We start from the raw sequence: 22265 nt of genomic DNA, 5'->3' as shown, positions 1-22265 counted from the left end.
GGATAGGCCATGGATCTGTTCCCCTGGTTCACCTCTGAAAAGGCCCTGAAACTACCCCAGCCCTGGAGATAGCATAGCTAATTACTCCCCACAGCAGTCAATGGGAGGGGGAGAAAAAGCACCAGAAGGGGCAGGGGGAGGAAAGGGAGAAACAGTCCTCATTCCCCATCCTGCCTATAGTGAGCCAGCAGGGATTTGGGTGTGGTGGTTGCTCCGCCACAGAATTTGAGTGCCACCACCAATAATTACTCAAAGACAGCAAGTGTTATCTTCTCATATAACATCCATGGTCAAGGCAGACAGAAGCCAATAAACATGCCCCACAGCAGTCAGTGAGCCAGCGCGTTTAACACTGACATTTCCAGATGCTGCTGTCTAAAGAACTGTTCCTGGATTGCTCTTTGAAGAGCTATTTAAAGGCTTGTTCACTTTAAAAGCCCTTTGAAAGGGATTCCATTCCCTAAGAAAAACCAAGCATGGGGTAAACTGTAAAAAGCGGACAATGTTTTCCATACAGATTTTAAATTAAAGAACTTTACGGTGTACCTTTGATCATGCCAGTTTTTTAGACAGCACTGGCTTATGGCTACAGCTTATAAATGACAGCGACGGAAGTGCTGTCCTCGCTGTAAAATATATTTATTTATATATGTGCCAAGGTGAATGTTTATGGTGTCTAAACCCTGTTTGTTGTCTTTGCTCCTGAACAGATAGTAAAATTGCTACCATCCCTTTGAGCTATATCTGAGCATTCCTGTAATTGCATTTGAGCTAATATTGATGGTGACAATAAGATTCCCAAACAAGAACTTCCCCTTCCTGGCTTCCTCAACATTTGCACGACATGTTAATGAATTCACTATGCAATTAGGTCTTTAAAAGATTCTGAAAATCATTCCTTCCCATGAAATAGTGTTACACCACTGTACTTCAAAGGAACCCTTCCATGCATAAGAGATGAACTCATCTGACTCAAGGCCATCAGGTCCTGGTTTGATACACTGCGCTACAATTTAATTAACACATGCTGCGGACAGTCTCTTTCAGCCAAGACACAGTTGACTTTGTTCTTCAAGAATGATCTAAAAAACCCAGAGAATTCTTTGTAGTGCTCTCCTTCCCTGTGGTATTTAATCTACTCTGAGTATTAGTCAGAAAACTATTGTATGATCCTTTTTATATGCCTGAAGTTATATCCTATTTTCCTGAATAAATCTTTTGTTTAATACTTTGTTAGACTCTGGGATGTTCAAAGTTCTGGCCAGATCACACAATCCTGCTGGATAACTGCGCTGTATTGCCCTTAGTATAATGCAGAGACCACCAGGGTTGAAGCAGCAAGAGGTCCATACACCTGTACTAGCTAAACTCCCAATTGTGAATCTGGAGGAGTGTAAAGAAAGGGGGTAGGTGAGTGACAGCTTCCAGAGAAAACCTGGTGGGCCTAGTCTCATTTCTATGAGGTTAGACCTTATCCAGGAGTAATTTTTCAGAGTGACGACCATGACAGTTCACTGGAGCAGCATCTGGACTGTAAAACCAACCACTCCTAATACTGGGTAAATGTTGGCCAAATCAGATGATATGTGAAATGTGCAATTAAATTTCATTTATTTCTTCTTCTTTTTCTTAAGCATGTTGCGGGGGGGAGGAAGCAATCAAGACTGAGATTGTGGCATACGGGGGTTCCCCTCCACATTGCCATCTCAATGAAATTTGCCCCATTAAGTTGCTATTCCCCCCGAGAGTCAAGTGGCCATTGGTCCCAAACCTATGTGCACTTACCCTGGGAGTAAGTCCCACTGAACTGTGCCCTAGTTACTGCTATGACATAAACATGATTAGGATCCCATCATATCTGGGGCTGAAATTAAATCTGAAAAGTCTATTAAGGTTGGCATTGGGAAAGGAGAAATGTAATTTAAGAACATGGAGCCATGGTGGAATAAGTAGGCAATCAACTTGGGGCACAGTGTGAAAAAGGGACTGGAGATTCAAACAAGCAACCCCCTCTCCTGAAATGGGATGGCCAGGAAAAAAGCTCGACTGTACCATTTCAATTTATTCTGCTGATTATATAAACCGACCCTATGCCTTTTGAAAGTCATGTCAACCCCAGCCTCTCCCCTTTTAACACCATGCAGTCCTTCTAGTTCCAGCCCCTTCTTTCTTACATTGTAGAATTGTACAATTGCTCAGGGAGCTTTGGAATGTAATGACGTAGGTGAGAGAAATATGGCCCGGAGATCAGAGCATCACAGCTTCACCAGCAAAGATTCATATTTTTTATGGGAGCTTGGAAATGTGAGACCTGTTAAAGTATTGGTCAACTCATGCCATCATCTGCAGAAAGAGGCTCCAGACAGAGTAATTTTTAGTTATTATTGCTGGAGAGATCTCATTTGGTTAATATTCGTGCAGGTAACATACAAGGATAACACCCAGAAGGGCTGATTTTGAGCCAGTGTAATAGCTGTTGTTGCAGCTTAGCTTGCAAGGTGTTATAGTATTTAAGTGAAGACGATTAGGAAGATTTACATGGCAGGCAAATTGCCATTTTGTTTGCAACGAACAATTCATATAACCCATTCCTTGCATGTATGGTAATTCTGGGAGAAGACAAAAAGGTGTAACTTTGCCTCGCATAGTGGGGCTGCCTTTCTTGATCTCTGAGCCCTGCACCACAATATATCATAAGCTACCTTGAGATTCATTGGATTGAAAGGTGTGATATCAATCTTTTACATTAAAATAAAATAAAGGTTTGTCTGTACTTCCCTGTCTGTGGTACATAAGAACTAAGAAGAGCCATGCTGGATCAGACTAAGGGTCCATCTAATCCAGTGTTCTGTTCACACAGTGGCCAACCAGCTGTCAACCAGGAAACCACAAGCAGGACACAATTGCAATAGCACCCTCCTGCCCATGTTCCTCAGCAACTGATGCAAATAGGCATACCACCTCTTGTACTGGAGGTAGCACATAGCGATCAGGACTCGTAGCCATTGATAGACTTCTCCCCCAGGAATTTGTCTAGCCCCCTTTTAAAGCCATCCAAGTTGGTGGCCATCACTACATCTTGTGGTAGCGAATTCCATAGCTTAACTCTGCACTGTGTGAAAAAGTACTTCCTTTTATATGTCCTGAATCTCCCACCAACCAGCTTCATGGGATGACCCCGGGTTCTAATATTATGTGAAAGGGAGAAAAGTCTCCCTATCCACATTCTCCACATCATGCCTAATTCTGTAGACCTCTATCATGTCTCCCTGTACCCTCCTTTTTTCCAAGCTAAACAATCCCACCTGTTGTAACCTTCTCTCATAGGGAAGATGCTCCAGCCCCTTGATCATTTTAGCTGCCCTTTTTCCAGCTCTACAGTATCTTTTTTTAGGTGTGGTGACCAGAACTGTACACAGTATTCCAAGTATTCATATGACCACTGCAAGCATAGCTTCACAACTGGAGGAAGCAGGGTGGAAGAATTGATTGGATGCAACACCAAAAAGTTTTACACATGCAAACTGGAATCAGACTACTTGTCCTGACACACCACCTTATATGGGGCTCCTCAGACAACGCAAGCCAAGAAATCTGCCCTTTCAAAGGTTGCAAGCATTCAGCTAGAACAGTTAGCCATGAGGGTGGCACTACTTACATTGATCAAAGCCATAATCCAGAAGGCGTAAGACACGCGGGTCACCACCAGTCCTTTTGTGGGCAGGTCATAATGTGACAGGTTCCCAAGATGATGGGGGACTAGTGACTTCCGGATGTGAGGAAGGTTGCTGTTGCTGCTGGCTGTGCCATTGGCCAGAATGCAGTTGGTGTCCGACAGAAAAGGGTCAGCTATCAGAGGACTCAGCAGGGCACCAAAGCCCACAAAGAAATGAAGGGCCTATGCAAAGGAATGAGGAAATTGGTTTATTACTGCCAGCACCATGGCACCCAGTCTGGCCAGAGAAATGTAATGGGAATCCAAAAGGAGGCCAGTACAATGGTTAGCACCCCCTCCAATAACTCAGAAGGGCTGGGTTATGTTCTAGCACCCTTTCTGAACCAAATCTTCACTCATCGGTACTGCTCTGTGATAACAAAGGTGATGTTTCCCCAGCATGCCAACGGCAAAGGAGATCTCAGTGGGTTAGAATGCATCGTATAGTTAACTCTGAAACAGATTTCATAAGTGATCTTGTGCAGCCTAAGTTGCTTTGATCCAAGAGACTGGTGCATTGTGCTTATTTGTGGGGGAACTATACACATATCTGATCCATTTGAACTGGGGATTCAACCAGCACAGCTATGATGGCAGACCACAGGTCCGGTGCGTGCCAACACTGCAGCGAGAGTACTGGGGGAGTGCGGGGGGCAGGGAAGGTATCTGTCTTTACCAAGTTAGTTCCTACACTGCTGCACCCAGATAGGAACAAGGGCAAATCCTGTGCAGAGATGCCCTAAGATGCACAAAGACAGTATTATCTATTGAGAAACTAACTCCCATTGGTGGAGGACTGATTTATTCGAAGAATGTGAACAGTTACATCCATGCCGACTTATTCAGAGCCAGCTTATTATTGCTGCAAATGATAACAGCATGATTATGACACCATCCGCACAGGACTTTTTTATGCGGACTAGACGTGCATTCAGTCTCCATGCTCTCTGGGCACGTGTTGGTTCTCTTCATTGTCTGCATGACAGATGGGGCTGAATGTGGGGTCAAGCACAGCCTCCGCAATCCAGGTGACCAGAGAACTCTGCACGTGCAGGATTCTCTGGTGCTAAATTGTTCTTTCTTTTAGAGGCAATGCTACCCCTACGTCCAGCTTCACACTGAAGTGTTACACTGGGAGCAGAGATGTTCTGTACCAACGTGCCCCAGGCCTCTCTGGGACTCAACTGTCCTGGCTGTAAAGTAGGAATAATGCCTCACAATAGAATAGTGATATAGGACAGCGTGTGGGGGGAGAGGCACAAAGATTTGGGGCAGGAGCAAAGACCAAGAGTCCACAAATGCACTCATCACCTTGCCAGCAGTGAGTGCAGATTTTTCTCTGAACATAGTGGAGCGCTACAGAGAGTCCTGCCCTTTTGCTAAGTCTAGAGAAGGGGAAACCAAAACAGCCAGTACTGGATCACACCAAAGGCCTATCTAGTCCAACAATCTGTTCCCACAGTGGCCAACAGGATGCCTGTGGGAAGCCCACAAGCAGGACCTGAACACAACAGCACCCTCCAGCTTGCGCTCCCCAGCAATTGGGACTGAAAGGTATACTGCCTTTGGTACTGGAGGAATATATCATTGTCAGGACTAGTAGCCACTGACGTTCCCTCCTGCTGCATTAACGTCAGAGGCATTCGGAATGCACCAAGCCTCTGATGCTCAGTGCAGCAGAGACAGCCCCCGTCCCTCTCCCTAACTCAAAGATGGGGAGGCTGACAAAGTGCACCTCTCACAGTCATGCTGGGCCTCATGCAGTGTGACATCAGAGGAGACACCCTTCCCCTCCCTTGTGAGGGGAGGGGAGGGCCATGGCAGGCACATGTACCCTGGCAAAGACTCAAGGCAGGAAAACATACATAGATCCAAAGTAGGAGACCAGCCCCGCCCAGCTACTTGTCTCACCTGCAGGAATACTGCCGAATCCTTCTGATAAATCTTCACCAGCTGCATATTGGAGAGTGTGTCGATGCAGCCCATGGCCAGCCCAGCCACGGCCATGACCACCGCAAGCACCACCACATTATGGCAGACAGGAATGATGGCAAAAACCACAGAGATAGCAAGTGAGGATGCAAAGAGGGCAAGCAGAGACTGAGACAACCTGGGTCAGAATGAAAAAGGTACAGTTTATTTCCTGTTATTTAAAAATGTCTACATCCTACTTACTGACTATATTACCTGAGGGAACTTACAACACTAGAACATAAATTGGGGTTCCCTGATGATACAAGTATGAGTGAGGTACCAAAACCCCATGGAAAACAAAATGGCCGCTGCCTAAAATTTTCCCCATTTATCCATGGGTTCCTTGATGAGTTTTCCCCATTTATCCATAGGTTCCTTGATGATACAGGTATGAGAGTGTGGTACCAATCTACTCGTTAGAGCATGGGGAATCAAGTGTTGAATGGTGATAAGCTCAGAACCTCTTCAGTTATGAGTTACAGGGAGAAAACAAAATGGCTGTCAGAATTTCTTTTAAAATTCATTAATTGTTACAGGAAAATAGTATGGCCCATTTTTGTTATGAGGAAATTGTTGAAAAACTGAAAGAATTGGCTGTGAGCAGAAAGGCAAAAGAACCTGTTTTCAAACTAGCGTGCACTTCTATGGATATCGTGCAAACAATGTTCTGTTTCATCAGAGATGTAAGAACATCAGACTGGATGCTAGGCTTGACCTCCCTTCACGAATTCAGCAAGTACTTCTTTGCATTCAATAGACAATGCATGGATGATTACTTTGTACCTTTCCCAAATAGATAACCTGAAGTTATCTAATCCAGACATCTGGGACCATTTCATGGAAGGGAAGTGGATGGTTAACAGAACTGTGGTGCCATTCTGGGCCCTTGGAGCTGATGAGCTGAGCATCAAAACAGAAAGCTGAAAGTCCAAGGAGGTCTAGTTGGTATAACACTTAATGGCAATGCTAGGAATTGTTTTTTCCTTGCAGAGGTGGCTGGGGGTGCTGGGAGTTGTAGTCCAACAGATCTGGAGGGTGCCAGGTTTGAATCGTCCCTTTGAGTTGTGCTTGGAAGCTCTTTACTTAGCAGGTAGTCAAACTCTTTAAGTATTAGCAGATCTTATTCAGGACCCACCCAATTTTCTGAACAGTCTTCACAGGCAGTCCCCCATATGGTGCATTACAGTAACTGAACTTGAATACTAGCAGGGCACAAGTCATGATATAGTCGTGAAGAGTCACAGCTGGAACACCAACCCACATTGGGTAAAGGAACTTTGTGCATGAACAACACAACTGACCATCGGCATGGCCAAATCTAATAACACCTCTGCAGCCCTCTATCTGATCCTTTGGGGGAGTGCAACCCAATCCAGAACAGGTTGCTTTCAAAGTCTTCAATCAACCAAAAGTACCCCTGTCTTTTCCTGGCTGAGTTTCACTTTACTGGCACCCTGCTGAGTCCATTAATGTTTCCAGACACCAAATTCAATACCTTGACCATCTCATCTGGATTTGACAACAAGGGGAAATAGAGTTGTCTATCATCATCAGGCTGATGACGCCTCACTCCAAATGCCTAAATACCTCCCACAGGAGTCTCAAATAGATGTTAAAATAGCCTGGGGATCAAGATGGAACCTTGCAAAACACCACAACAGAGCAGAGCAATGGTCTCTCAACATGCCCTTCTGAAACTGATCCAACAACAAGGAACATAACCATCAGAGCATGCTGCCTCCAATTCCCATCCCCAACAGTCATCCTGGAAGAATACCACGGTCAATGGCATTTAGAAAATGGCAAAAGCATTCCAGGAGAACAAAAAGGGTGATGCACTTCCCGAGCAAAGGCCAGTCAGAAGGCAACCAAGGTAGTTTCAGTCCCAAAACTGGTTTGGAAGCCACAATGAAACGGGTCTAAAAATAAATCAGCTTCATCCAGGAATGTCTCGACTCTAGGGGTTAAAATCCTCTGCTTGTGCAATGGGGTTTCCTCTTGCTTGCCTCCTCCCTGAAGCTCACCACGTACCCCCGAATCTGCTCTGGAGGATCCTCCACCCCTATGTCATGAAAATAAAATCTGCTCTGAGCAGTGAACCATCCTAAGCTCCTTTGAGGAAGAACTGGATAAAAAAAAAATACACCATGTGAATAGTCCTTAGACAAATAAGCCTTGAATTTGACTTCTTTGTGTTGCAGAGGTGAAGCCATAATCTCAGTAACTTCATGAAAGGCCATAATCAGCTGGTGAATGTACAAAGCCTTGAAGGACAGCTAAAGGAGAGATTAAAAAATGCCAGTTGGTGTATGCATATTGGAGTGGGAATGTTCTGACCACATTGCTGGTAGAATGTAGGTCTTAGATATATTATACATTCTGTGAAGGAAGAACAAGGTAGAGTTCTTAGCTCTTGAAAGCTTTAGTATGTCAAGCAAGAACAAAAAAGCTGCAATTTGCTGCACAACTACAGCTTTCAACAGAAATTTTAAAATGCTTTCTAATGTTTATTGTTACAAATAACAAGGGCTCAAGATTCTGAATTGTCGTATTTTTAACTCTCTCTCTCTTCTCTCTCCCTCTCTCTCTTCAAAATACTTTAACAGTGGCAATGAGGCTAGCTTAGGGAAGACAGAGAAGTCCACGTGGCCCACACAACTCCCTGTCCTCAGCCACCTCACTCTGCCTAATAGCAGGGCCAGCCTGCTATTAAAGCCAAAGTCACGCCAACCTCCTTTGCATCAGGTCTAACCCTGTCTCAACATCAAAAGAAACTCTAAATAAAATAACTGCAGCAATGCAACTCACTTTAGGTCAGCTTGTGGGTTCTGACCTGCCGATTGAAGATCAACGATTTAAAGGACCCAGCTTTGTCCATTTAGCAGTAATCTCCAAAGCCCTCTCAGACAGGGCCAGCCCAAGATGCTCATGATGAAAAAATCTAGCTGTACCTCCCCGATAGCAAAAGTATGGTATTAAAGTACTCAACTATCTGTTGTCTTTTCATGGGCCCCAAATTCCACTGTGTGATGCAGCCCGCCTCACTTGGGTTAATGGCAGCATCAGCCCTGCTCCCAGGTGCCTCAGGTCCCAGCTTTCTCCTTTTCTCTAGAGGTAAGGTTCCCAAATGCTCAGGCCTCCGATTTCCACAATGAGGACAAAAATGGCATTCCACTGTACTTCACACTCAGCCATTGCCACTTCTTGAAAAAGCTCTCACTGTGACAGGGCAGGTCACGCTCTTTGCAGCATTTCCATGCAACTAACTGGCTGAGAGGACCGGGAGGGGCTTCTCACTCAGCCAGATCTATGAGCCTGCAACTCAGGAGAGCACAGAAAATTGTAAATGTTAATGAAGAAAAGCTTGACATTCATTGGTGCAACCCTGGTCCAGCTTGCTGCCTTGGGCAGAATGCCTCTCGGAGCTGGACAGCCCAGTGCAGTAAAAGAGAAAAAAGCGGAGCTCAAACTGCACAGCAGAGACCAAAGGCAAACAATCAATAAGAAACTACATAGTGAAGCATAGTAAACAGAACAACAAGCAAAATCAGTGTGGAATCATAGCAGAGAACCCGCAGCATGTAGATGTCCCCAACAGTGATGTCTCCATGGCATCTGGGGCACATTCTTTTTGCATAGGAGATGGGCATCAGTCAGGTCAGCATTTGGCTTCTGCTAGTCATGGCAAGGAGCAGCAGAAAGTAAGGCAAGGTGTCTGAAGGAATTCTGCTTGGCATTCCCTACAGCTTGATTTAACCAGACTTTGCTCACATACTTTTAAGCCTACATTTGTAGCATTAAGGGCTAGAAACTTTTTTTTTTAAAAAAAGAGAATTCTCAGGATGCCAAATTTTTTCCAATGGCAATTTCTGCACATACACATCTTCACCATAGTCTACTACCTACTCAGAACAACCTGGGCCAAGGGTAGGCAACTTGATACCCTCCAGGTCTTTTGGACTACAACCCCCAGAATCCCTGACTACTGGCCATGCTGGTTGGGGCTGTTGGGAGTTGTAGCCCAAAACATCGGGCGAGCGCCAGGTTGCCTTTCCCTGTCTTAGGTCAAAGGGTGATGCTAGGTTGATCTTGCACTCTAAGAGGTACAGTTCCGTATTACCCCATATCACATTTCTCCTCTGATAATACTTAAGGCTGGTTCACTTGTACATATGTGGCCTGTTACGCAACAGGCTATGCAACATGCCTGTGAGCATGTGTAGAAAACAAGGCTACATACAGCAAGCAGAGATTGCAACAGCTCTTTCTCCACTTGCTGGGGATCATGCTATTGAATGTGCATGCATTCCCCTCTCCCTCACTGAAGTCAGTAGAATTTGTCAGTGCTGTTTAAAAGTTTAAAAATTGGTTTAAAGTTTTGAATTGGGGTTTTTTTTAATGTAAAAAATTTAAAGTGTTTATATTGTTGCAAGTTTTAACTGAAGGTCACCTTGGGGCTGAAAAGAGACATATGTATGTATGTATAAATAAATGTGCATAACTTTGATTGGCTCATACTCATTATGAACCTGATGCAAGTATTTAGGCATCAGCAATTTGGGCAATACTCTGATGCAAGGGGAGCCCAATGAAAGACCAGCCCATCTCTCCAAGCTGCTAATGTGCTTAAGACTGTATTGAAAGTGACAGATTTCCTACATAGAAAGCATTTCTACACAGAGGTCCTCATCACATGTGACAATCTACACACAGGTTACATGCTATTTCCTATGAAGGAGTGATTCACATAGGGACTGTGTCAGGTTTGAACAGGCCCGCAGTCGGAGCTCAATGCAGAAATACACAGGCACAAAAAGTTTAGGGTTACTGAATGAAAAACAACTGCCAAGTGCTAGTGATGTGTCAGCAACAGGCCCAGAGCTACAAAACGACACCTCTGGGAGACAAAAAGAGCACATCAGGGGATAAAGATGCAGATGCTAGCAACAGATACACTGGAGATGGGAACTGTGCCAAGTCTGGAACTCTGCGTGTTCTGCAGAGTTAACAAGAACTACCCTTGCATGGCTTGGGAGGAACACTAAGGAGGAACTCTTTCTTAACTGAGGAGTTAAACATTAATGGTTATTTATGAGCTCTTTAGGGCAACGTAAAGATCTACGCTACGTAAAAGAGAGTGCAGAATGGTGGGGGAGTAAAGAGCCATTTTTTGTTCCCTAAGCTATGTAAGAGATTATGAAAATGCTTTGTTATGCGCTGCCAGCAACCAACACAGTAACTGGCTTTATGCACCACTGCATTTATCCCCTGGGCCTGGCCATGAGGAGGAAGGAAAAATCGCTTGCTTCCTATTATTGTATCCAGATTTCCATTGTCCTTTTATCTTAAAGAGCACGCCACAAGATTCCATCTAACTGGGTGTTTCATAAATTTGCTGGGATTTGGGGGGATTCTCTGGTTTAGATAGTTATCATACATCAGTGCTCCCTGGAGGAATCAGGATCATGAAGAACAGGCCCGGTGTCAGCAAGGCTGAGGGCCCACAGTCCTCAGAAGGGCCCATGCATGCTGACCCCTCAGGCCCCCCACTCACAACCCCGCTGCCCCCCGTCCCCCAGAAAGCCCAACTGGCAAGAGAAACCAGCTGGCACAGCTCCTCAGACAGCCATACAGGTCCAAATGCCGGGCTTTGAGAGGCCCTTCCTCAGAACCAGGCATCATGGAGACTGAAGAAGTATCCCAGGAGAGTGTGTGCGCCGTGGGGTCTCCCAGGACACCTTTCCTCTGGAGTAGCTGCCTATCCTCTGTTTAGTTAGAGGCCGGCAGTGAGAGGAGGGGGTGGGCAGGGCCAGGGTTGATCAAAATCAACGGTCTACTTAAAATATATCAAAAATTTGACTTTTTAAACATTTAAATCAGATTCTGAAATTTTCTTAAAACAATTAGTAAAAAAAGAGCCTAGGGCTTTCTTCACGTGCTTTTATCCTGCGATTTGAGATTGCTCTTTCATGGAAGTTTGCAGGCTCTTTACACGAGGCCGTGTCCCTCCAGGGTGTCTCCTGCACTAAATGCCCTTTGTTCCATTTTTAAATAGATCCAGATGATGAGCTATCAAATGACCCCCCTCCCTGTTGTGTTCTGCTTGAGTTCCCTCCGCAAAAAGAGGAAAAGCAGCAAGAAGAGGGGCTAGATCAATGAAAGATAATGGAAGACTCAGATACGGGGAGGAGGAGGGGGACTGCGGCAGGGGAAAAGGACGCAGGTGAAAAAGGGAGTCATGATCCTGCATTTAAAACGGAATCAGAAAGCCCTGTTTTAAATGCAAGATTTTAGGCAGGTGTAGAGATGTAGGCGGATATAGGTCAAACATATCATTATCAATACTAATTATACAACTTCTAATTATATTCTATAAATATGTTAACAGCAATTTATAGAAATGGAAGATAACCTGATCAGTCCTATTCCGTACGACAGGTGGTGTACAGAAGTGTATGCTCTCTCGCTCTTTCTCGTCCTTGCCTCTCTCTATGTGCAAAGATAGCGGATGTCAGTGAATAGAGAGTTTGGGGAGATGGAGTAGATCTGAACAAGTAGGATGAATCTGGATATAAATGCAAGGGATGGGGCTGGGAAAAGAAAGTGAAACCAAAAGTGAACAGAACATACTCATGCAGTCCTGACTCCTCAGGAAACTTCTGCTGCATGTATCCTCCATGTGTACCAACCTTCTAATGCGGTGGTCTCCAAAGTATGGTGTAGACACCCGGGGGGGGGGGCGCAAGACGATCCCTTGGGGTGCATGAGCCGCCTGATAACTGAGCAGCCTCCTGCTGCTCCAACAAGCTGCCACTGTGTGCAAGGATGGCAGCGGCAGAGGCACCAGGATGGGACGGGCGCCGAGAGGGAAGCTCCATGCCACTTCTCTCCCCATTCCAGTCCTATCCTGCCTCAGCCGTGACCACCGAGAGCAACCAGTCTCTGTCAGGCAGGGCAGAGGAAAGCGCACTTGCATGCTTGGCTCTGGCACCAGAGCAGGCGCTGCCCTGCCAAAGGAGAGCAAATTTGTTCCAGCCTGCGATGACAACCGCCTGTCAGTAGCATGCTACCTGTCCCTTCAAGGTAAAGGTTTTAACGAGTGAGAAAGTAACCGTTTTTCGAAAGCAACTCGTGCTATGGAGAGAGCATTTTGAAAACGGATGTTTGGGAATGTTTCCATCGGTATGTGATTTTGTTGCTGGAAACGCTGTAAGTGTGTCACCTATAAAAACTCTCATATATGCACACTTAAAAAACTTGGAAATCAAATTTTCTAACCTGTTTAAAAATCTTCCAAATGAAGAGTTTCAGTGGGTTTTGAACCCATTTCTTAAAAACATAAAAATGCAACCTTCCAATTAGTTTGCAAGAACAACTGATTGACATCAGGGAAGACAGAAGTTTTAGTAGCTGAATTTCAACAAAAATCTTTGCTTAATTGGTGGATGGGATTGAAAAATGAGTATCATGATTTAGTAAGTGCAGCCAACAATGCACTTCGTCTATTTGGCTCTACGTATCTTTGTGAGGAGTCTTTTTTGGCTATGACAGCCATTAAAACCAAGTATTAGAATAAACTGAACTTAGAACCAGACCTTTGAATCGCTGTATCGCAAAGTGTTAAACCAAGATTTTCAAAAATAATGAAGGATATTCAATCACGCTGCTCTCACTAAAAATATTAATAATATTTTTTTAGTGAGAGCAAAAAGGTTTTTTGTACCATTAATACATTATTTTAAAATATTGTTTATCTCATCTTGATCTCATCCTTTTTAAATTTCTATTTTTGTGCATGTTTTATAATGTGCATCATATATTAGTACAGTAGTACATGTATATCATTTGTAAACATACATATATTGGGGGTTGGGGCTCAAATTTTTTTTACTGATGGGGTACGTGATCAAAAAAGTTTGGAGACTACTGTTCTAATGAAACCTACATCTCTGAATATGTTTTAAGGTTATATTAGGCATTAATGTGCTTCTACTAAAATATGATGATTAAATAGAATCTTCCTCAGTAGTGATTTAAACCATTAAAATTGAGTCTTCCAGAGAAGTGATTTAAATCATGATTTAAATCAAATCAACCCTGGGAGGGGTGGTGGTGAGTGGTGGGGACGAGCAAAGGAGGGAAGGGGCAAGGGGAGGAGAGACGAGGCAAGTGAGAAGGAGGCGAGTGGTGGTGGGCAGGCTCGAACAGGGACAGGGGGTGGCAGTGGGCAAGTGGCAGCAGGATGGGGCAGCGCCAAAAGCAGGGAGGGGGAGGAGCAGGGGCCTTCATCAGCACCATGTCCGAGGGCACCCAGAAGTGTGGGGGCCCTGATGTAGAAACCTAATCTATACTGTATAACACATATTTGCTCTGCAGCATAGGGAGAATGGACATAGCTCAGGGAAAGAACACATGTTTGAATGCCAAAGGTCCTAGGTTCGATCCCCGGCATCTCCAGACAGGGCTGAAAGAGCCACTGCCAATCAATGTAGACACTACTGGGGTAGAAGGACCAATTGTAAAGGGCAGCTGGTAAAAGGCACTTTCCTATCTGCGCATTGCAAACATGAAGTCAGTGGTATTAAAAGCTGTACCAGTTGGCCGCTGCTGCTGAACAACACCAAAATAGAACAAGGAGGGAATTTGCATCTTGGTGATTGGGTGGCAGTGGCAGATGAGGGCAGGCCAGAAATTGGGGGTACCACTGTGGAGCAGCAGTGCTCAGAGTCTAGCTCTAGTCAAACTGATTTGTATACACTGGTATACAAATCAGCATTCCCCCCTCTTCCTGGTGGCTGCTCAGTAGCCGAGTGTTACAGCCTGCTCTTCTTTGCATGCGGCCACTGCATATGGGAATTTGCATAGCATGGTGTTGCCCCACAATAAACTACATTGGGTTGAGAGGGGCCTGTTTTCTCACTTACATTTCCCACTGCAAGTTGGAATCCAGTCTAAGGGCCTTTCTACATGAGGTATTTATTGTTCGCTTGTGATTCCTCACTCACAGTACTGTGCGGGTGTTTTATACAACATAGTCATCCTCCAGGGCCTCTCCTGTTCTTTGCAACTATTATAGCTTCTTCTTTTTTTACCTAATGAGAGAAGTCTGGTATTTTTGAAAATGGCGGCATGAAACCCTGGTGTATTTGTTCAATTCTGTTACACCACAGCGCCATCTACTGGTTCTGTAATGGAACGTATAGAAAGGCAGAGAAAGAAACCCTCCAGGAAAAAAACACAGGTAAAGGAGTTGACCTTAATCCCATAAAGAATTTGGAAGCAGAAGCCCCAGTAAAGTGGCGAGTTAAAATCCTCATGTAGAAAAGGGAATAATGCAAGGCCACAGAGTTCCTTACACACACCACAATGAACTTGCTGCATTTCCTGTGTCTGAACTGCAAATATAAAGAACCTACATCAATTATAAATGACCATTTGGTTTTTTAGAAAGGCTCGTTCCCCACTTTAACATATACACAATGAGTGCAAAAGGGGTTCAAAGGTGCTTTTAGCATTACGTAGGAAACCCCCTAGGAGGATACATTCAAAGGTGGTAAAGCTTCCCAAATTCTCAACACCAGTACTAACTGGAGCCTGCTAATCTGGTGTCCATAGGCACACATGCAGTGTGCCTATGGACACCAGATGCTTGGGACAAAGAACAGGGGAGGGCTGTTGTTGCATTTGTCCATGCCCTCCTTGCAAGAACATCGCTAGGATTGGGTCCTGGCTTCGAATCCATTTCCCAGGGGCCTGGATCTATTTTACAAGCTGTGTGTGTCCAGTGATGCCAATGGAAGATTTCTTTCTTAGCTAAATTGTCATGCCTGGGGCGGTTTTCAAGGAGGCTTGCAGTTGGGGAGGGTTAGCCCTTCCCTCCCCACATTCAGGAACACCCCCTAACCCCCAGGGCAATTAGGCTTAGCGCGGGGGGGGGACGACACACTTCCATTGGTGTTAATGGAAGCTTTTCTTCTCAGCTTAACTGCATGAGGTGGGGGCAATTTTCCACTAAGAGGGAAACAGAGAGAAGTGGTGGGGTGGTGGGAAAGAAGTGGGCGAAAGGACAGTGAGAGATGGCAAATTAATTGTAATTAAATAGGAACTACTGATTTGGGATGAGCTGAGGTCGGGTGCAAATTGAAGAATTTATTTTATTTGAGGTGATTTGGATGAGACTGGCCAGCTTTGCCTTGTGTGAAATTTAAATAAATCCTAGTAATTCCTTCTAAATGTGCATATATACATATTAGAATATGCAACTTGTATGCAGATTTGTGTCCTATGGGCCTGGGCCCCGGATTTTTTTTAAAGTTCCTAGCAATGTCCCTGCTTATATACTTCTCAGAAGCACCCATCTGGCCTTTCAGAAACAGAACAATGGACCTGAAGGAATTTTGTCCTAACTGACAAGCCAATTCCAATACTCCCATGTTGTTGTTCTTGCTGTTACTTTGATTTTCTTTAATTTATATCCTGCCTTTCTGGCAAAGAATGGTGATCGAGGCAGCTAACAACAAAATCCAGTTTAAAAACAAATTCTTAAGTAAAACATAACATAAAAACAAAAATTAAAAACACAACAATGAAATCAGCAGCACCAACGAATTAAAAAAACCTCTCCAGCAAAAGACCAGATTACATGCCAAAGGCCTGCCTGAAAAACAACAATTTGTCCTGTCAGCAGAAAACAACAAAGAGGGGGCCAACCAAGCTTCCCTCAGCAGGGAGTTGCAGAGTCTGGGAGCGGCCACCGAGAAGGCCCCCACTCGTGTCCCCACTAAACATGCCTTGGATGTTGGTGGTACAAAGATAAGGGCCTCCCCAGAAGATCTTAAAACGCTGGCAAGTTCTCGTTACTGCTGCTGCTGTTGTTTAACAAAGTCCAGACATTCTGGATGCGCCCTCTTGGAAAGCTGAACAGCTTTCATAAATGGATCAAAATCGAAACATATTGGAAAAATGTGCACAAAAATATGCTTTGAAATTCAGGAAAGACAGAGATATAAAACTAAACAATTGTAGTAGCTCTAAGACATGTATTTCCTTCATGTATTTAACACTCCCCCCGCCTCTCTCTTAGTGCTAACGGGGGCTCCATCAGTGGGAGAAAAATGAGCCAATTTTTAATGAAAGCCTAATGTGTGAAGTGGGAAAAGGTTGAAGCGAGCAAAAGCACTTAAAAAATAGCACAGGTAGGATCAAAGGCAGACACAGAGGAACAGTGAAACAAATACTGCCTGTGTATTATATAATAACAATAACAACAATTGACTTGTTATATTTTCCAAAGATAACACAAGTTTAAAGATAAAGGTAAAAACAGTATTAAAAACAAATAATCCTTAGAATGGCTATCAGAGAATATATCAGTTACACTTAGCACCTTAAAGGTTGGTACTTAAAAAAACCCTCCAAAGATCAAACTTCTATAATGAGCTTGTCTGTTGTTGCTGGTTTCTAAATGTGTCTTACCACAGCTGTCCATGCATAGTAGGTGGTCTGTTGTTATCCCTGCTGGCCCTTTGTTAAGGGTGAGCTGGACGAACTACATCCCGCTATTGTAGCCAGAAATGGGGGTGGGGTGGGGGTTAGGTTTTACAGCTTATACTCAGAAAACAGCTGACAGGATTGATCTGAAACTTGGCAGTGTAGGAGAGGTCAGTTTAAGGATAGCCCCTGCCAAAAGGATAAGAAATGGCTTATTTATGGGAACATAGATGAGTGACCTTCAGCAGTTTGATATTGTCAGGTTTTTTCCCATAGATTTTGCTGGGGTTAAATTTCTCAGCTGATGTCTCCATTTGTACTATGTCTTTTGGTAAACTGTTTGTTGTGTCAGGTTGGGGGAAGGTCTAGTATGTGCTTTGTGTTAGTAGTACTACAAGGAAGGGGTTTGTAGTTTTTATTAAAAATGAAATTCTGGGACCCATTTTATCCTATGGTAGCTCATAAGACCTGTTTCACATGTGCCCAGTTTGTTTTGGCCAGGAGGGAGGGGATATAGAATGGGAGTGGGTGTAGCTGGTTGCCAGGGAGAAAGGAGAAAATGTTGCGTGGTGTAGTTAGGCCCAATGTATCTACTCTACCTAAACGTCCTTCAAATTATTTTACTTCAGTATAAGTGCCTGCTGCCCTGATTTGGATTGGGACCATGGCACTGGGAAAGGGGATTTATGTTTCCCCCTGCCATTTTCAGCCTGAAATTCCACCACTGCCTGCCGGGGGGTGGGGGTAAAAAAATAAAGAAAAATGTCTCCATTGGAATCAATGGAGATTTCTTTTCTTTTCTAACTCTCCCCTGCCCCGGTGCACAGGGGCGGAATTTGGGGATGAAAATGGAAGGGGGAAAGCTTAAATCTGCCCCTCTTGGAGCACCATGGGCCTGATCCAAAATGGGGCCACATGCCATTACACTGAAGTAAATAAGCTATTTAAATAACATTTAGTTTGACCCTAAGAGAGAACTTAGGGGCTGCGGTAGCTTAGTGGTTAAGACGTTGAACTGCAGACTGGAAGGTCGGCAGGTCTGCAGTTCGAGACCCGAGTGCTGCGTGACGGAGTGAGCTCCCGTCTTCAGTCCCAGCTCCTGCCAACCTAGCAGTTTGAAAGCAAGAAATTGCAAGTAGATAAATAGGTACCGCCTCGGCGGGAAAGGTAACAGCATTCCGTGCACCTCGGTGTTCAGTCATGCCAGCCACATGACCACGGAAGTGTCTTCGGACAGTGCTGGCTCTTCGGCTTAGAAACGGGGATGAGCACCACACTCTAGAGTCAGACACTACTGGTTGGGGACACCTTTACCTTTTTAAGAGAGAACTTTAAGAAGAAATCTGAAACTGTCCCACAGAGAAGGAAAAAAAATCTTGGAAATAATGGCCAAAAGTGTGGTTTTCAGACAGAATTCATGCTATAGTAGGATTTCAATGCACACAGAGGACAGGTTGTCTTGATATCTCCAGAGTCAATGTCTGTACTTAACTTGAGAAAAGCTGAATTACGGAAACTCATGCTACATGAAAATCACTGTGACAAAAAAATTAGCAACTTCCAAAGAGGAATTTGATATCAATATAAAATTATGAAACTCACTGCTACTAGGAAAAATAGGAGCTGCAGTATTAATTCTAATTTAATAAACACAGAAGTTACCCATTTTATAATATTGCAGGGTTGGTGAATCAAATTGTGGGCCTTTTTAAAAGTGCAACTTAAAAGTTAACACATTCTGAAATCCACCTTTCCCAGTTTTCCTTGATTCAGCCATTCTTTAGGACTGTACAGGGAATACTTCTTTATTGAAACTCTAGGAGAGGGGTCTCCAACCTTTTTGGGTTTGTGGATAGATTTGGAATCTTGAAAAAGTCGTGGGCATGGCTCTGGTTGGTATAGCCAGTCACAAAATATTCGTTTCTAGAAGGCAAACTGGTGAGAATAAAAGAACTTGCCCAAGAACCTAATTACAAGGCACAGAAACAGAGTTCAGCACTTGCAGATCCCAGCTCAGGACACATTTGAAAACTACCCTACTAATATTTATTTATTTATTGCATTTATATCCCGCCTTTTTTCCTCTTGCAAGGAACCCAAGGTGGCTTACATTATCCTCCTCCTCTCCATTTTATCCTCACAAAAACAACCCTGTGAGGTAGGTTGGGCTGAGAGTGTGTGACTGGCCCAAAGTCACCCAGTGAGCTTCGTGGCTGAGTAGGGACTTGAACCCGAGTTTCCCCAGCCCCACACTGTAACCACTACACCACACTTGAAATGGGCCTTTAAAGCTCTCCACTGTTTAAAAAGCCAGCTTGGAATGCTACACCCACCAGGCCGAAAATGGGAATTTTCAACTTTTTTCTGGGGAGGGGGCTGGAGTGTGTCTGCTAAGGAGCACTAACAGCCAAATCAGATGTGTGTGTGTGTTTCTTAAACATGAGCAGAACAGCTTGACTATAAAGAAGGGGTCATTTTAAAGATTGGCAGAACCATCGTACCGTCAATGGAGAAACCTCCTCCTCCAAAGCAACACCCTTGCCACTACACCACACTGGCTCTCAGTATGTTAAGCTCTCTTGGAAAACTGGCTGAGGGAATATTGCAAAATGGAGCTCTTTAACGCTTCTCCAACCCTCAGTAAGTCTCAGAGCCATTTACAAGGTCAGAAGCCAAAGAGAAGATGCAGATCATGCAGGCTTTTCCGATATGATTAAAAAATATATATCAGATCACAACACACATCCCTGATAATCTCAGTGAGGCATTAAGAACTGACAGTACAGAAAGCAACATCCTTAACACTTATTAACATCTGGGAGGAAAATGTATTATCTGTTCAGCTAGAGGTGAAAAGCCCTGCACTATGATGCAATCTGAATCTATGAATACACACTCAGTCATAAATGTGGTGCGGTAAAGTCCAGTGACCTGTGTGGGCTTCCCCTTATTAAATGAAGTCTGTTCCTTCCAACATGAGATGCATTGCTTTTAGTAATGTATTGTTGAGTGGGACAACAAGAAGGGCACAGAGTGAGACAGGCAAATGAAAAGAACATTGCCAAGGCTTATGATGAGACACAAGATGCTGTCACATTTGGTAATTCTTTTCCCCCTCCCAGCTCAGCTTCTAGAGTCTCACGGGATTTAGATGAAATTCTCTCATATTCTTTAAGATCTTGCATCTTCCAAGAGAAGTTTGAATGCTGAATTCCTGATGGGTCGAAAACAAAGAGGCCAATAAAAATAATGGAACCTTTTATAATGATCTAAAACATCCCCTTCATGGATCACTGCCTTGTTGTGGCGAAGGGGCTTGCGTAACTCAGTGAAGCCATAAGCTATGCCGTGCAGGGCCACCCAAGACGGACAGGTCATGGCAGAGAGTTCTGACAAAATGTGGTCCACTGGAGAAGGAAATGGCAACCCACTCCAGTATTGTTGCCAAGAAAACCCCATGGAACGTATCTCAAGGCTAAAAGATATGACACCGGAAGATGAGCCCCTCAGGTCGGAAGGTGTCCAATATGCTACTGGGGAAGAGCAGAGGGTATTTCCAAGTAGCGCCAGAAAGAGTGAAGCGGCTGGGCCAAAGCCGAAAGGACACTCAGCTGTGGATGTGTCTGGTGGTGAAAAGAAAATCCGATGCTGTAAAGAACAATATTGTTTAGGAACCTGGAATGTCAGATCAATGAATCAAGGTAAGCTGGAGGTGGTCAAACATGAGATGGCAAGATTGAACATCGACATCTTGGGAATCAGCGAACTAAAATGGACAGGCATGGGCGAATTTAATTCAGGTGACCATCATATCTACTATTGTGGGCAAGAATCCCTTAGAAGAAATGGAGTAGCACTCATAGTCAACAAAAGGGTGGGAAAAGCAGTACTGGGGTACAATCTTAAAAATGATAGAATGATCTCAGTACGAATCCAAGGCAAACCATTCAACATCACAGTAATTCAAGTCTATGCCCCAACCACTGAGGCCGAAGAAGCTGAGGTTGATCGGTTCTATGAAGACCTACAACACCTTCTAGAACTAAAACCAAAAAAAGATGTCCTCTTCATCATAGGGGATTGGAATGCTAAAGTAGGAAGTCAAGAAATCACCGGGATAACAGGCAGGCATGGCCTTGGTGTACAAAATGAAGCAGGACAAAAGCTAATAGAGTTTTGCCAAGAGAACATGCTGATCATAGCAAACACTCTTTTCCAACAGCACAAGAGGCGACTCTACACATGGACATCACCAGATGGTCAATATCGAAATCAGATTGATTATGTCCCTTGCAGCCAAAGATGGAGAAGCTCCATACAGTCTGTAAAAACAAGACCTGGAGCTGACTGTGGCTCAGATCATGAGCTGCTTCTTGCAAAATTTCAGCTTAAATTGAAGAACGTCGGGAAAACCACTAAACCGTTCAGGTATGACCTAAATCATATCCCTGATGAATATACAGTGGAGGTGAGGAATAGATTTCAGGGATTAGACCTGATAGACAGAGTGCCTGAGGAACTATGGACAGAGGTCCGTAACATTGTTCAGGAGGCAGCAACGAAATCCATCCCAAAGAAAAAGAAATGCAAGAAAGCAAAGTGGCTGTCTGATGAGGCTTTACAAGTAGCTGAGGAAAGAAGGGAAGCGAAAAGCAAGGGAGAAAGGGGAAGATATACCCAACTGAATGCAGAGTTCCAGAGAATAGCAAGGAGAGACAAGAAGGCCTTCTTAAATGAACAATGCAAAGATATCGAGGAAAACAACAGAATGGGAAAGACTAGAGATCTCTTCAAGAAAATCGGAGATCTCAAGAGACCGTTTTGTGCAAAGACGGGCATGATAAAGGACAAAGAAGGCAGGGACCTAACAGAAGCAGATGAGATTAAGAAGAGGTGGCAAGAATACACAGAATAACTATACAGGAAAGATCTGAATGTCCCTGATAGCCATGATAGTGCGGTCACTGAACTTGAGCCGGACATCCTAGAGAGTGAAGTCAAGTGGGCCTTAGGAAGCATTAGTAACAACAAAGCTAGCGGAGATGACAGTATTCCAGCCGAACTATTTAAAATCCTAAAAGATGAT

The 22265-nt window shown here is 44.2% G+C and overlaps 1 protein-coding gene across 1 annotated transcript in view; it reads right to left on the bottom strand.

Annotated features, from left to right (window-relative positions):
- SLC60A1 (solute carrier family 60 member 1) overlaps positions 1-22265 on the bottom strand; it is a 67537-nt gene that overhangs the window by 36647 nt on the left and 8625 nt on the right. Inside the window, exons 2-3 of the mRNA XM_084853281.1 lie at positions 5627-5825; positions 3659-3898 (exon numbers count right to left, since the gene is read on the bottom strand). Of these exons, the coding sequence (XP_084709407.1) occupies positions 3659-3898; positions 5627-5825 (439 nt within the window). The remainder of the gene's footprint in view (positions 1-3658; positions 3899-5626; positions 5826-22265) is intronic.

This window comes from Heloderma suspectum, chromosome 4 (genome assembly GCF_057233095.1).
Source record: "Heloderma suspectum isolate Gila_16-S chromosome 4, 16-S_ref, whole genome shotgun sequence".
Classification (NCBI taxonomy): domain Eukaryota; kingdom Metazoa; phylum Chordata; class Lepidosauria; order Squamata; family Helodermatidae; genus Heloderma; species Heloderma suspectum.
Note: the sequence above shows the minus strand (reverse complement) of the source record. Positions and strands in the feature narration are given on the sequence as shown.